Here is a 14,521-nt window from a genome sequence, read left to right on the forward strand (position 1 = left end):
TAGCAAGAAATTTTAGCAATTATTGAATGTTGTAACAAAACATTTTTTTCCCTAAATTTCAAATCTTGGTGATTCACCGGGATTTTTGTACCCATAAATCTCTGTTTGCATGATTTTTTCTTGGTGGAGTTAAAACTATTTGGGAAACTTTCAAAAACAACAAACATTACGCCTTAAATAGGACTTCATAGTTTTTTTTTTGGTAACCAATGTAAACTATTACCATAACCATCCAAGAACAATTACAAATAAAGAGTACCCTCTCCTGATAACAGGTTCAGGTCTCCAACCAAACAAGGAAACTAATTACAAAATAAATGCTGAATGAAACCTCTACATCTTTGAACTTTCTTTGAATTACTCAAGAATTGTATTCTTTCTGTTATCTCCTTCTTAATCTGTATGACTGCATCTTTTGTATTTACATTCTTTCCTTTGTACTTCTTCCAATTTCTAGCACGCCAAGTGTAATATAGGACTGCTCCACTAATTGCCGCAATAGTCTCCATTTTAAACTGCTTCCAATGTTTCTCCTTTATTCCATCCAGAAACTGTTTAATCCCATTGTTTATCAAATATATACCTGTCCACTGAACTATCTCTTGCCATACCATCTTAGACCATTTACATTCTTCAAACAAATGCCTTGTGGTCTCCATAACTTTCTCTTCACATAGACAACATTCAGTGTCATCAACCTGAATGTGCAGTCTCAACTTTCTCTCTTGTGTAAGCAATCGACCTTGTATAGCTAGCCACACCATGAATCTGTGTTTTGGTAGAGCCACAACAGTCCACACTAAATCAGCAGTTTCCAATTGTTGTCTTTACCCTTTAATTGCCAAATAACTCTGTGTGATGGAATATGTACCATTTTTTGTCAACATGTATCTTCCCTGGTAGGACTTCATAGTTACAGTTTCACTAATTACAATTCGTAGCTATATTTTGGTTTGCTACACATTTGTATTTCTTTGCGGATTTTAGAGAAAAAATACAAATACAAACTGATTTGTATCAAAATGAATACATATTAAGAGGGGAAAGGCAAACGAGATTGAGAGAGGAAAGAGAAAAGATTGTATTTTGTATTTATTTTATGCATAATTGTTTTGTATTCTGTATCAATTGTATTCGAAATACAACAAATACAACTGTATTCATCCTCTCTTTGATTGGATACAATCGATACATAATACATAGAGGATGAATGCATATTGTATTTGTATTAATACAAATACAATTGATACACAACTATAAATACAGTTTTTCGAATACAATTGGTATAAAATATTACAAAACCCTCACGTATATTTGATTAAATACAATTGATATACAAATGAATTTCTTCTTACTGGCAAGAAAGAGAGGGTGAGGGTGAGGGAGAGGGAGGAGAGGCAAGGGAGAGAGTTTGCTATAATAACAACTTGTAATTTTTTTAAACTATACATGTTTTCCATAAATATATTGACATTTTTGCCATATTCCATAATTTTCCCAAGGCACATCCTATTAATGCAAAACATATTGGCTGGCCCATAGCGAAAGCCTAATTCTAATGGATACTAGCCCAATTTGCATTGTTGGAACAACAGACTAATACTAGCTTGTTCAATTTTTATTAGTGAAAATTTATAATTGACATATATATGATTAATAATTTCAAGTTATGACAGTATAATAATTCTTTCAAATTATAAATAATTTTTTTTTGCAGGTTCTAACAATTTATTAAAAGAAAAAAATGTTTAAAACAACAATAGAAATTAATTTGTTTGAAAAAAAAGAAGGTAAAAAATGGATAAAGTAGTGGTAATTAATTTGAATTGATTAATGATAATTAATATGTGCATAAAATTAGGAGATTGAATAAAAAAAGGAATATTTGTTTTTCATTTTCAACTCCAATCAGTTAAGTTTAGTTCAAAAACAGATTTTTTTTGCTTTTATTCAAATGTTCCTCTCTCTTGTCGATTATTTTTGGATTTTTCTTCACTCACAACTAGTTTCATTTCGTTTTTATCCAATAATCTTCATTTTTTTCTTGTAATGAACGGCTTCTTATCAATATTAATAAATCATGGTGGTAGATGTGATATCCTTCAGGTTAGTGATCTTTGCGATTTTTTATTTGTATTGTTTTACTACTCAAATATAAAAAAAAATACAAAAAATTAAGAACGATGATGCTAAAAAAATAAATTTTCAGATTTTGTTTGTGTATAACAGAATTTGATTATGACTTTTTTGTATGAACATTTTTGTTTGGGATTACATAATATAAGTTTGATTTTGGTATGAACTTTTTTTTTTAATTTAAGATTTCTGGTAAAAAAAATTACATAAAATTTATCTCTAATTGATATAATGTTTACACCATGTTTAATAGAATTTGATTATGTCAGATTTTTTGTTGTGTATAATAATTTAATTATGGCGTTTTTAAAAAAATGTATAATGTTATATTTTGGTATGAACATTGAATTTTTTCGTTATTTGTCTTTGGAATTTGTCTACTACTAATACCATACATGTATGACTGTATACTACTAATTTGTGAATGAATACTGATTACAAATGTTTATAACTAAATTTGTTCATTCTTTGTATGAACCATTATTGATTTTTTGGTATGAATACGGTTTAAAATTTGACGTAAATTTTGTATGAAATTGATATAATAGTAAAATCAAACTTGTATGGAAATTTATGGAGTAGTTTTTATGGCACAAAAATGGTATGATTTAATTTATTTTTGGCATTATATTGGTATGAAATTGTGCATAATAGTGGGATGAAATTGATATACTATTTATTTAATAAAAGACAATTACTAGTTATAAATTTTATGATTTTGTATTCTTTTTGGCATGAATCTTGTATGAATCAGTGTTTACTTTTGGTATGAAATAGGTATAGAAAGTATGCATAAAATGGTATGAAATTCGTATACTGATATAACATATGTATAAAAGTTATTTGTACTTTTGTATCCTGTAATTTCAACACAATAATTTATGATGGGACATGAAAATATGCAATTCAAAAAGTTTCGGAGCATAAATTATTGTCGTCTGGTTCAAAAAGATTGTAGGGAGATCACAACTTGAACGCTGGAAAGGGTTTGCAGGTCTAAGGTTACGTACAATACATGTCGTCGAGAGGGACACAACAAAAAGACATGATTTATTTTTATTTTTATTTGATTGTTTCACTGTGACAAACTCGTGTTTTGATTTACTTTGTCTTTTAAGTTAATGACTTATATATCAGGACACTTATTATGTGTACTAATTAATTATTTATGTATTCGATGTTTTTTAAATGTATAGTAAAAAAATAGGTAATGTCGGTATGCAATTGATCGGCTGAAAAAATGAAGTCAAATCTTAGTATGAAATTGGTATACATTTGGTACCAAACTGATGTCCCAGTGATAAAATTGAAAAAAACAACATGTAATTGAGATTCAATCGAAATAATCAACCTAAAACTAGTTAATATTGTATTAAATTTGTATACATTTGGTATGAACTGATATCCCATTGGAAAATTTGAAAAAACAATATGTAATTGAGATTTCAACTAAATTAGTCAGCCTAAAACTAGTTAATTTTGTACCCAATTGATATACATTTGGTATCAAACTGTTATCCCATTGGAAAAATTAAAAAAAACATGTAATTGAGATTTCAACTGAATTAGGCTGCCTAAAACAAGTTAATTTTGTATCCAATTGGTATACATTTGATATCCAACTAATATCCCATTGGAAAAAAATGAAAAATCAACATGTAATTGATATTTAAATCAAATTAGACAATCTAAAATAAGTTAATCTTGTATCCAATTTTTATACACTTGATATCCAACTTGAAATTTTAGAACAAAGACTAAAATTAAAAATATATGAAATTGATATCCAACTGGTATAAATCTGGGAAGAATAAATCTGACGATGTAAAACAATGCATATTATATATTGTTGTAAAAAACTGTAGCAAAAGAAAGATACATCATCCAAAATCAAAACATGTAATAATTAAAAGTCTAAACTAAAATAAAATATTTCAAAGTTCATTTCTTTGGCCTTGGTGTAGGATAATTGATAGTATCTTAAACATGTTTTTTTGTTATGCGGGGTCCACCAAATTTGCTAGCAACCATTCCAGTTACTTCACTCTCACTAATTATGCCATCAACGTTCTTGCTTCTTTCATACTGCCACATGATTGTGGCGTACCTTTTACGGTGATACTTTGCATCAATGTGCATTAGACCCATATCAAAAACTCCATTGCTAATATATTTAGCAAGGAAACATGCGTACAATCCATAATTGCTGAAAAAACATTAAAGAAAAAAATTGAAAAGGAAAGTGAATTACTTATTATGAACAAAACACAATAAGATAGGAATACATACTTTGAGCTTGGATCTTGTTGAGGCACATTCTTTATAAATACAACTTTAAGCTTGGATATAGGCTTGTCAACATATGCAGGTAGTTTATTGAAATATAGGTCCTGCCTTTTACCATAAAATCATGTGCTAGCTAAAAACAATGGTATAATTATGGCAAGTTTATCAACTGCTTTCTCCACATTCCTTGTGTGTAGATCTCCTCCCATCATTGAATCATATATATGTGGAAGAGTTCTGCTGATTTTTTATTTTTTTTGAATGAAAAAGACGAACGGAAGATAGTGAGAGAGAAAAAGTTAGTTCTCTGTACAAGAGGAACGTGGGGGTGGGGGTGTGAGGTTTGCGTGAGGGTAAAAGCAGAAGGTGGGGGTGTGGGTGGGAAGTAGCCATGTGAAAACTGAAAAAAAAATTCCTAAAATGGTGTAAGAGATAATAACAATTGATTCTCCAATAACATTAATATCCCTAAAATTGTGTAAGAGATAATGCTGATTGATTCTCTAATATTATTGTATTTCTCTTACTTATTAATTATAATGTAATTATAAAAATAATAGCTAATTAATAAATAAAATAAAATAAATTATAGATTAAAAATAATCTGTTAATACTTCTAATTAAAATGTTATAAGTAGTAATATAAAAAAAGTACATCTAAAAATTGTAATATTAAGCCTTAAATAGATATGTGGGGTGGTTTTTCCTTTTTATTAATGTAAATTTTCTCTTAGCATGTAATCCAATTATTATTATTTTTGTCTTTGGAGCCAAAAAAATAGTGCTTTTCTTGGAATAATTTTTTTTCCTTTAGCACAAAGATTCTAATACTAGGATTCCTTATGTTTGGCACAAGATTCATACATGACACTTAATTCCAATTCCTCTGTTGTAAGTATAATAACTTTTAAGGATTCAAATTCAATCAGAAGAATCAAGTTGAAATACATTGCAATAACTAATGATCACTCTCAACATATACCTTGGATTCTTTTAATTATATACTATGATATGAAACAACATTAACGTACATATTAAATTCTTCACAATTAGAGGAAATAAACTCTTCAACAATGTACATCAATAAAATTAACTAGTACCTTCAGAAATCAGAATTATTAAAATTTCCATTAATCAATTTCCGCATTACATATCTCAAAGAGTTCACATCAATAATCGGTTGTTCGAGAGGATACTGAACATCCACCTTGTAGGTGAGGATTCGATTCCCCACATTATTATCTCCTTCCCATTTTCCCTTCCTTGCCCCATTTTTTTTTTAATTACTTAATAATAGGCTGTTCAGTTTTCAATTTAGTATTTCATGAAGAGTCCTATTCACAAATGCCACCTTTTTGTAATTACTGAAAAAAATATTTTAGTTGCCATCCAATCCCGGGGCCCAGTCATTACCGTGCGTTATGGACAAAAAGAACCAAAATTTTAGCATATAGTTGGCCTAAAGCTAATCCTATTTTCGATATGTTTTGATAAAATGTCACATATCTATATAATATAAGAAGCTAAGTATTTCATTGTCTTTAATGATGACAAACGACAATTAGATTCACATTTTATGTGGAAAGAGAATAGGAAAGAACATGTACATAGATTATAGTAGAGCCAAATTTAGAAATTTGAATTTATGATTTCGGATAGAAAAAACAACTTATTTGATTTCTGAATAATTTATTTATACGTATTAAGCGGATATCTTTAACATAAAATAATATATATTATTTTGACTAAAACTCTAGTAGGGAAGTTTGGTATTTTATAGACAGCTTATGTGCCAAAAATCTTATTTTATTTTGGAAACTAAATTAAACATCACGAGATAAAATTAGAAGAAGAGAGTAACAACTAACAACAAAAATTTCATTGAATTCCGAAGAAACCACATTAATGATGGCAAAAAAAAAACAAAGAACCATAGCAATGAACTTCACTAATAAAACTAGACGACACATACATAGGGGGGGGGGGAAAATAACATGATAGAAACTAATAGACCTAGCTAGCATAGCTTAATAATCCTACTCCAACATGAATGCCCATAATAAAGCACATGCTAATACGAGCCTACATCACATCATTTTCAACGCTATGAGCGAACCACATTCTCGATTTTTCCATCAAATCAGGGCTCAACCTTACCATTAGCACACAAAACTCCTTCTCATTCAAGCAATCATCTCCATTCAAATCCCCTTCCCTCAACATGCACATTAGTTCATCATCACTCATTCCTTCCAACCCTAACAACGCCGAATTCCTCTTCAAGCTCTCAAACGTGATCACTTCCCTCTCCTTATCCATCAATGCCCGGAACCCGTTCTTTAGCTCATTCAAGAACCCTTCCGACCCTAGTTTCTCCACCATAGACGGAAAGAAATCCTCAAACACAAAGTCACGTCCCAATGCAGCCATGCCTTAAATTAATTAACGTACACGATGAATTTTTGAAAATAGAGATTGTTGTTTTGTTAGTACAAAGGATGAGTTGATGAATAATAGATGACTCAACATTGGATATATATAAGAAGAGGAAAAAAATGAGGAAATTTATGAGGAAGGAACATAATGAGGATAAAAATAGTCATTTCATAAGACAAGTTTCGTGGAAGTTGCATGGGAAAGTACCCAATAAATAATCTATTCATATGATGATGATGAAGTACAACACTTTTCAGATTTGTAAGGGCAATTTCCTATGACTGTCCCAACAGACAAAATAATACTCATGTAACGTTAATTCACTACTCCATTTGGTATGTAGTTAATTCACCTTCACCATATATATTCGTCCCCTATATATATCTTACTAACGATTTCCTTTTCAAATTAATTTGCTTTTTTGGATGGATAGAGCTGTGGTGACCACAATCATTATTCTAATGTTTAAACATCAAATCTTTATTGGACAAATTGTTATCATTAGAATTTTTAGCTTTTTTTCCCGGAAAGTTATTTCACTTTACTACAAAAAAATATAACGTTTGGTCATGAAAATTTTATATATAACTTGAAATAGTATTTGAAATTTGAAAAACATGAACCACCCAAAACCTTGTTTTTACTTTTACTATATTTTTCTTTTTAATAAATTATTACCCTAAATTTTTTATTTTTATAACAATAATCTCATTTAAATTATTTTTTAAATCAAGTGACCTTACGAGATCCCTAATTTAATTGTTAATACTTTTTAAAGAGTAAAATTTAGGAATAGCAAAGATAAAAATCATATTAGCGTTTTATAGTTACAGTTTTGCTATTTACGCTCCATAACCAAATTATGTTTGCTATGGAACATCTGATTTGTATAAATCGGGTGCTAATTCATCTGTGTCTATGAAAATTGTGTTTGTATATATATCTATATGTTCTTTGTGTTAGGCTAGAGTGGTGAGCGAGTTTGGGTGAGAGATGAGAGAAGCAAGCGAGAGAGGGCAGATAGTAGAGAAAGGTGAATTGTATATGTATATCAGTTATATAATTGTATATATGTAACTATTATGTATATGTATCAATGATTGTGTTTGTATATCTGTATAAAATTTAAATTCGTATACAATTGAATCGAGTTAAAACATTTGTATATCAAATCTCTCTCACTATACACAAAGACAAATTATACAAATTGTATAATTTGTGTTTGTATAAAGCGAGAGAGAGAAAGGCAAAAAAGAACTGGGTAAGGAAAGATTTACATTTGTATAATTATAAGTGCATAAGACAGAGATATATATATATTTGTATTTGTATATACAATCTCTTTCGCTTTATACAAACACAACCATAAATTATACATTTGTGTTTGTATAAAGTGAAATATAGACTGAAAAAGAGGAGAGTGGCAAGCAAGATTCCAGAGAGAGGAAAGAGAAGCGAATGACAAAAAGTTTATTGCGAATTGGAATTAAATAAAACTATAGCTATAACATTTATTTTAAATTAATAATTTGTTATAATGCACAAATTTTCTTTTTCGGCAGCCCGTGTAATGATGAGTTGGACTTGATATTTTTTGGCCTACAAAAATATGATGTCAGTCAGACTTGTCAAATTTCAAATCCCTGTAGGCTCAACTTGGATGTATTGGATTGATCTTTATAGAGTATAATTTTATTGGGGAAAGACATAGATTTCTTCCTGAATTTATTTCGAAAAGTAAGTTAAACACTTAAATTATTATGAAGATCTATTACATATTTTTACTATTTAAAAGTGAATTTATTTACCCCTGAGATGTGTAATACCACTCTCACAATATGTGATGTATTACACTTGCTGTCACATCAATACCATGTCAACACCATGTCAGACATTAAAAAAGAAATATTCTTTTTTATTTTTAATTAACTTTTCTTTTGTTAATTATATTTTACACTAATTAATTATTAAAATTCTCTAATAATTATATTTCTTTATAGCAAAATTATAATAAGATGAAAATTTTAACAATGGCCGCCAATAACACTAATCGAAACATGGAGCTGATTTATGGAGTGAAAAATTCTTCCGTTTCTCTTAAAAAAGCCCGTCATAGCTGCAACGGCTAAGAAATCCCCAAAATTTTATCCCGCCCATGACATTAAGATATCTTTTGTTGACAATCCCACAAAACTTAGATTGATGATAAGTAATTTGCTAAGCAAGCTGAGAAGAAGTCGAAGAAGGATAGATTTTTGGTTAAAAGAAATAGGAGAAAAATGTGCTTCATCAAGAGGGTGGAATTGAAGAAGAAGAAGAGGGTGGGTTGTGAAGAAGAAGAGATGGGAAGAGTGGGGTGTGGGTCTAATTGAATTTTGATTTTTTTCTACTTTAATAAATCTGACGCGCCTATTTTTATTATTTTAAAAATTATTTTGCCACATCAATTTTAGGGGATAAATAAATTCACTTTTAAGTAGTAAAGGTAGATCGTCATAATAGTCTAAGCGTGTAACTGACTTTTCGAAACAAGTTTAAGGGCAAATCTACGCCTTTTCCCTAATTTTATTACCTAAACAAAATTTTATTTAGATAAAAATATATCTATCTGAATCACAAAATAAACTCCAAAGTTTCACGGTAGTTCAAAACATCATAAAAGTTCAAGAGAAGCTACTGGATTTTGAACATTTCAAACTCCAAAAAATTCTAGTAACTTTTTGTATTTTAGCTGTGAGTACTTTTGTCCAAATTTATTTACACCTTAAGAATTTTTATTTTTTTTCAATTATTATTTTAAACAACGAGAAAAATTTGAATTCAAATTGAGGGTTGATTTTTGTTCATTAAAAATGTTAAGGGGTATTGTTTTCCAAACCCAAATTTTTAATGGTGTGGAGTGAGTTTTTTTTTATGATAAATTTGATTAAGTGATTTATAAGAGAAAAATCTAAGTTAAGTTTCCTTACTTTTACAAAAGGCAGAATGGTCTGGTGGACTCTTGTACTTGTATATGATTGTATTATGGACCTTTCTACTTATCCATTTGTCATTTGGACCCTTGAACCCATCCAAACCCAACATTTTAAACACTTTTTTGGTTGTGGTATGGTGCGTGTTGCACAAACACGTACACGTTGGCCAAAAAGAAAAAAAAATTAATCCACGTATGATATTATATTCCACGTAGCAAATGACTCTCGTTAAATTAAAAATAGTCCAACCCCGGCGAAATTTTTCAAACCTTCGCGACTTTTCCACTTCTCCTCTCCGCGATTTCTCCACTAACAACATGTTCATCTGTGATTTTCCAAACCTTTGCTCTGTTGAAGCTCAGTTTCACTCGGATTTTCGTTGTAAGTTCTTGCCTTTTGCGTTAGTTCTGATTTTTTTCATTTTCTCATGAGTATCTGTTTGATTTTAGGGTCGATTGTCATTCGATTTTCTGAATTTTTTTGGGGATTTTACTTTGGTTTGGGTGTAATGTTCGTGTAATATGTTTTCTTAGTTGATGTACGACTTCAAGTGACTTCAATGGCATATTTCGTGAATTCGAGTAGATTCTAGGATTTATTCGTAAAATCCCAATTTCGACTAAAATTAATATTTTATTTTTGGTCAATTGTCTTGTATATTGATAGTGTTAGTGGTCCACTGTTACAACAATTCATTATTTCCTTCAAAAATTAGGGTTTTTTGTGTTATAGTCATGGTAAGTTTATGGTTTAACTGTAGTTATATTTTTTTTACTTTACAGGCATCGTAAGGTAATGGCTTTAACTATAGTGACACTTCAATTTCACTATGGAGGATGTTTTGTATCTGTTCCTACTTTAAGGTATGCCAAAGGAATCACTAGTGTTGAAAAGATTAATATAGATGTCGATGAGTTGCATATTATGTTGTTTCATAAAATAGCACTGGAATTAGGTGTTGAAAATGTTGAGACATTTGGATGTAGAATCAACAAGAAAGGGTACTTTTTGCATGTTAAATATTGATTCTGATGTTTTAAACTTTCTTAATAGTTTGAAGGGTGCCGATTTTGTTGTGTATATGTTGTACATCCCATTAGTATACCTTTAGTTGTTGAGGAGATACTTGTATTGCCTAGCACTAATGATGATGTGTCCTCATCTCCACAACAAGATAATGCTGATGTGTCCTCCTCCCCACACAAAAATAGGGCTGATCTGTCATCCTCTCCACAAATAGATAGGGCTGATGTGTGTTCATCTCAACCATTTGATGAAACTGAAAATAGGGATGTAAACCAAAATCAGTCTCATTTAGTTGAAGAACAGTCTCCTTTAGTTGAAGAACAAGCCCCTGTCCCTAGAGTTGAAGAACATTCTGATTCTGATTCACTCTATGATGTTGATGAAAATATTGATGATTTGAGTGATTTGGATGAGGAGTTGCTTCAAGCTAGGCAGTCTAATTCAATAACAAGTTAAAGAGAAAACTGATAGAATAAATCTAGATGAGATACCATCTGGTCTTGTAAGTATAGATGCTAGTTTTGAATACATTTATAAGGAGATGAAGGGGAGATTTGAAGGCAATTTGGATGGTGATGACCCTTATTTTGATAGCTCAAATCCTGGTAGTGACATTAGTAAAGATGGAGGGGATCTTGTTGAGAATGATGAAGTGGTAGATCCAGCACCTAGGAAGGAAAGTACAAAGATCTATTTTGATCCAACTGCTAAAAAGGTTTTACTTCAACTGTATATGGTTTTTGAATCACATTGAGTTCAGAGAGGCACTGCAAACTTACTCTATTTAGAAGAGTGTTAATATTAAGTTGAAACTTAATGAGAAGGAAATGATAAGGGCAAAGTGTAATAAAAAAGGTTGTCCTTGGCATATTCTTGGAAGTATTGATGGTAACACTGAAAACTTCAGTGTTAAAACACATTTTCCTGTCCATAAGTGTTTTAAAAGAACAAGAAACAAACTGTGTACCCCCATTTGGATTAGTAAACATTATAAGGAGAGGATTATGAGTGAGCCTACCATCAAACTACATTGTTTTCAGTCTTTGATACAAAAGCAGTATGGTTTGTATGTTAGTAAGACAAGCTGTAGACTGAGATTTATGAATGAACATATGAGAGATTTTAGAGAGGATTTTACTAGGTTGTATGATTATGATGAGCAATTAAAGACCATAAATCCTGGAACTACTATATCTATTAGGACATCCAAGAACACAATTTCAGGAAAAGAGGTGTTTATGAGCATCTATATTTGTCTTGGTTCCTTAAAAAGTGGATGAAAAGAAGGGTGTAGAAGGATTATTGGTTTAGATGGTGCATTTCTTAAAAGTGTATGTAAATGTGAACTGTTATCTTGCATTTCCAAAGATGGAAATAATCATATGTACCTTATAGCATGGGCAGTAGTTGGTAAAGAAACCAAGGACACATGGTCTTGGTTTCTCAAGTGCATCAAACATGATTTGAAGCTTACAGAAGGTGAAGGACTAACAGTGATGTCTGATATGCAGAAGGTATTACTATATTATTTGTTAAATTTATTTTTTCATTTTTGGAGTAATTGATATTTAACATTGTTGTATGTATTTGTTTGACAGGGTCTTCATCTTGCACTTATTGATGATTGCCAAATGCTGAAATTGGGATGGTGTGCTAGGCATATATGGGCAAACTGGAAGAAAGACTGGAGGGGTGAAAAAAAGAGAAGAAAATTCTGGCAGGTTACCAGGGCATCATTTAAGGTACTTTTACAGTCCAAACTTGATGACTTGAGTGAGTTAGGAGTAGGCATTGTAAAAGCTTTGTTAAAGTATAACAAAGAAGCATGGTGTAGGACATATTTTAAAGAGCATAACAAGTGTAATGTGGTTGAGAACATGTGTGAGACTTTCAACAGTTGGATTTTAGGTGCTAGGTTCAAATTAATAATCACTATGCTAGAGGAAATACGAGTCAAAGTTATGGAAAGAATGAATCAAATAAGAGAATTTTCAGAAAAATGGATTACTGATGTATCACCAATGGCTATGGATACTCTTAGAAAAAAAGCTGAAATTGCAAATAATTGTGAGGTAAAGTTTAATGGTGATTTTGGCTTTGAGATCCATGATCCACCATATAAACATGTTGTTGACCTAAAAAAGAAGGTGTGTAGTTGTAGGTCATGACAATTAAAAGGAATTCTTTGTGGCCATGCACTTACAACAATTCATTATAAGGATTGGGTTGTTGATACATTTGTTGATCACTGGTATAAGAAGGAAACATACCTAAAAGCATATAATAGGTTTATTCAAACTATGACAAACATGAAGATGTGGCCAAAAAGTGATAGACCAGCCATTGAACCACCTGAAATTACAGCCATGCCAGGAAGACCAGGAAAAAACAGGAGAAAGGATAGTGATAAGCCAGATAAAAAGAAGTTTGAAAAGGCTACAAGGAAGAGAAGAAAAATGAAATTTTTTGTGTGTAAGACCTTTGGACATAACAAGAAAGGATGTCCAACACTGGTAAGTTGTGCTTTAATGTCTCTTTGTTACTGAATTTTATGCTTGTTATACTTTTGACTTTAATATATATTTGTAGAAAAATGTTGCTGTTGGAACAAGTGTTGCAACTGTTGCAACTGCTGAAAGCCAGTCAAGTGTAAATGCAGGTCCAAGTGCAGGTTGCACTCCAAGTGCAGGCCTAATTATTGCCAGAAGGCCTATAAATGCCTCATCAAGTGGTGTGAGGCTTGCAACTGCCTTGGCATCTGGTGGAAGGCCTACTTGTGCTACATCAAGTGATGTGAGACAATTAAGTACTCAACAATCAACTTCTAGTACAACTAGCCAAAAAAGAAAGACTAACACAACTTTGAGAGGTGGTGCAACTCTTGCATATAAGAAATCAAGATCAAAAAAGGCAAAAACAGCTGGTTATGGTCTCTTATTTGGATCAGGTGGCAGTCTAATTGAGAGGGTATGTATTTTATCATTTAAACGCATTAAATTGCTTTAATTGATATTAGTTCATCTTTAAGTTAAGATTTTTGTTGTTCTCTCAGTCTAAAAATACTGATAGGGTATTACATAGTGCTACATTGTCAAGTTCAACTCCTACCAATATTGATCTTGGTTACAAACCCAGTGGACTAAGGTGGAAGGGAAGAGCTACATTACTCAAAGACAGCTACGGGAGGAGAGTTACAGAAGCACTCAAGGCACACATTAGATTTCACTTGGTTTAGCGTAATGGCTTGATCCCAACTATCTTTAATTTGATTAATGACTTAATCCCAACTATTTTGATTCTACTATTAGGAAGACTTTTTTTTTATATATGAATGGCGCCTATATGAATTTGTGTTAAGTTGCTATTGGGAAGACTTTGTTTTTCTGTATAAATTTGTGTTTGAATGAAGTTGCTATTCAGATTACTGAAGCAAATGCAGTCCATTTCATTATCAAATAACACCTAGTACAAATCAATATATCTTAAAAATAACGGCTAGAAACCAAATAACAACAATCACAATAACAATGATATCAATACTAGTGTGTGATCCTTGTCTTCCTTGCCTTCTTAGCCTTCCTTGTCTTCTATGTCTTGCTTGCCCTGAACTCGTTGATGGATTCTTAATGTTGTATCGTTCTTGGCATGTTGAATCGTTTGCA

At 31.0% G+C, this 14,521-nt stretch overlaps 2 protein-coding genes across 2 annotated transcripts; both read right to left on the reverse strand.

Moving 5' to 3' along the window:
- Nucleotides 1-302: 302 nt before the first annotated feature.
- Nucleotides 303-764, reverse strand: LOC125822986 (uncharacterized). The gene has a single exon (XM_049502439.1). It carries the CDS (start codon nucleotides 762-764, stop codon nucleotides 303-305), a length of 462 nt encoding a protein of 153 aa, XP_049358396.1.
- Nucleotides 765-6,424: 5,660 nt separating this feature from the next.
- On the reverse strand, nucleotides 6,425-6,889 carry LOC125822430 (calcium-binding protein KRP1-like). Its single transcript, XM_049501825.1, has one exon. The coding sequence runs from the start codon at nucleotides 6,850-6,852 to the stop codon at nucleotides 6,505-6,507; it is 348 nt and encodes a 115-aa protein (XP_049357782.1). The 5' UTR covers nucleotides 6,853-6,889; the 3' UTR covers nucleotides 6,425-6,504.
- Between the last annotated feature and the right edge of the window lie 7,632 nt (nucleotides 6,890-14,521).

This window comes from Solanum verrucosum, unplaced genomic scaffold (genome assembly GCF_900185275.1).
Source record: "Solanum verrucosum unplaced genomic scaffold, falcon-dt-bn FXZP01000103.1, whole genome shotgun sequence".
Classification (NCBI taxonomy): domain Eukaryota; kingdom Viridiplantae; phylum Streptophyta; class Magnoliopsida; order Solanales; family Solanaceae; genus Solanum; species Solanum verrucosum.

Coding starts and splice junctions, on each gene's coding strand:
- LOC125822986 (XM_049502439.1), bottom strand. CDS start 764: ATGGTGTGGCTAGCTATACAAGGTCGATTGCTTACACAAGAGAGAAAG.
- LOC125822430 (XM_049501825.1), bottom strand. CDS start 6,852: ATGGCTGCATTGGGACGTGACTTTGTGTTTGAGGATTTCTTTCCGTCT.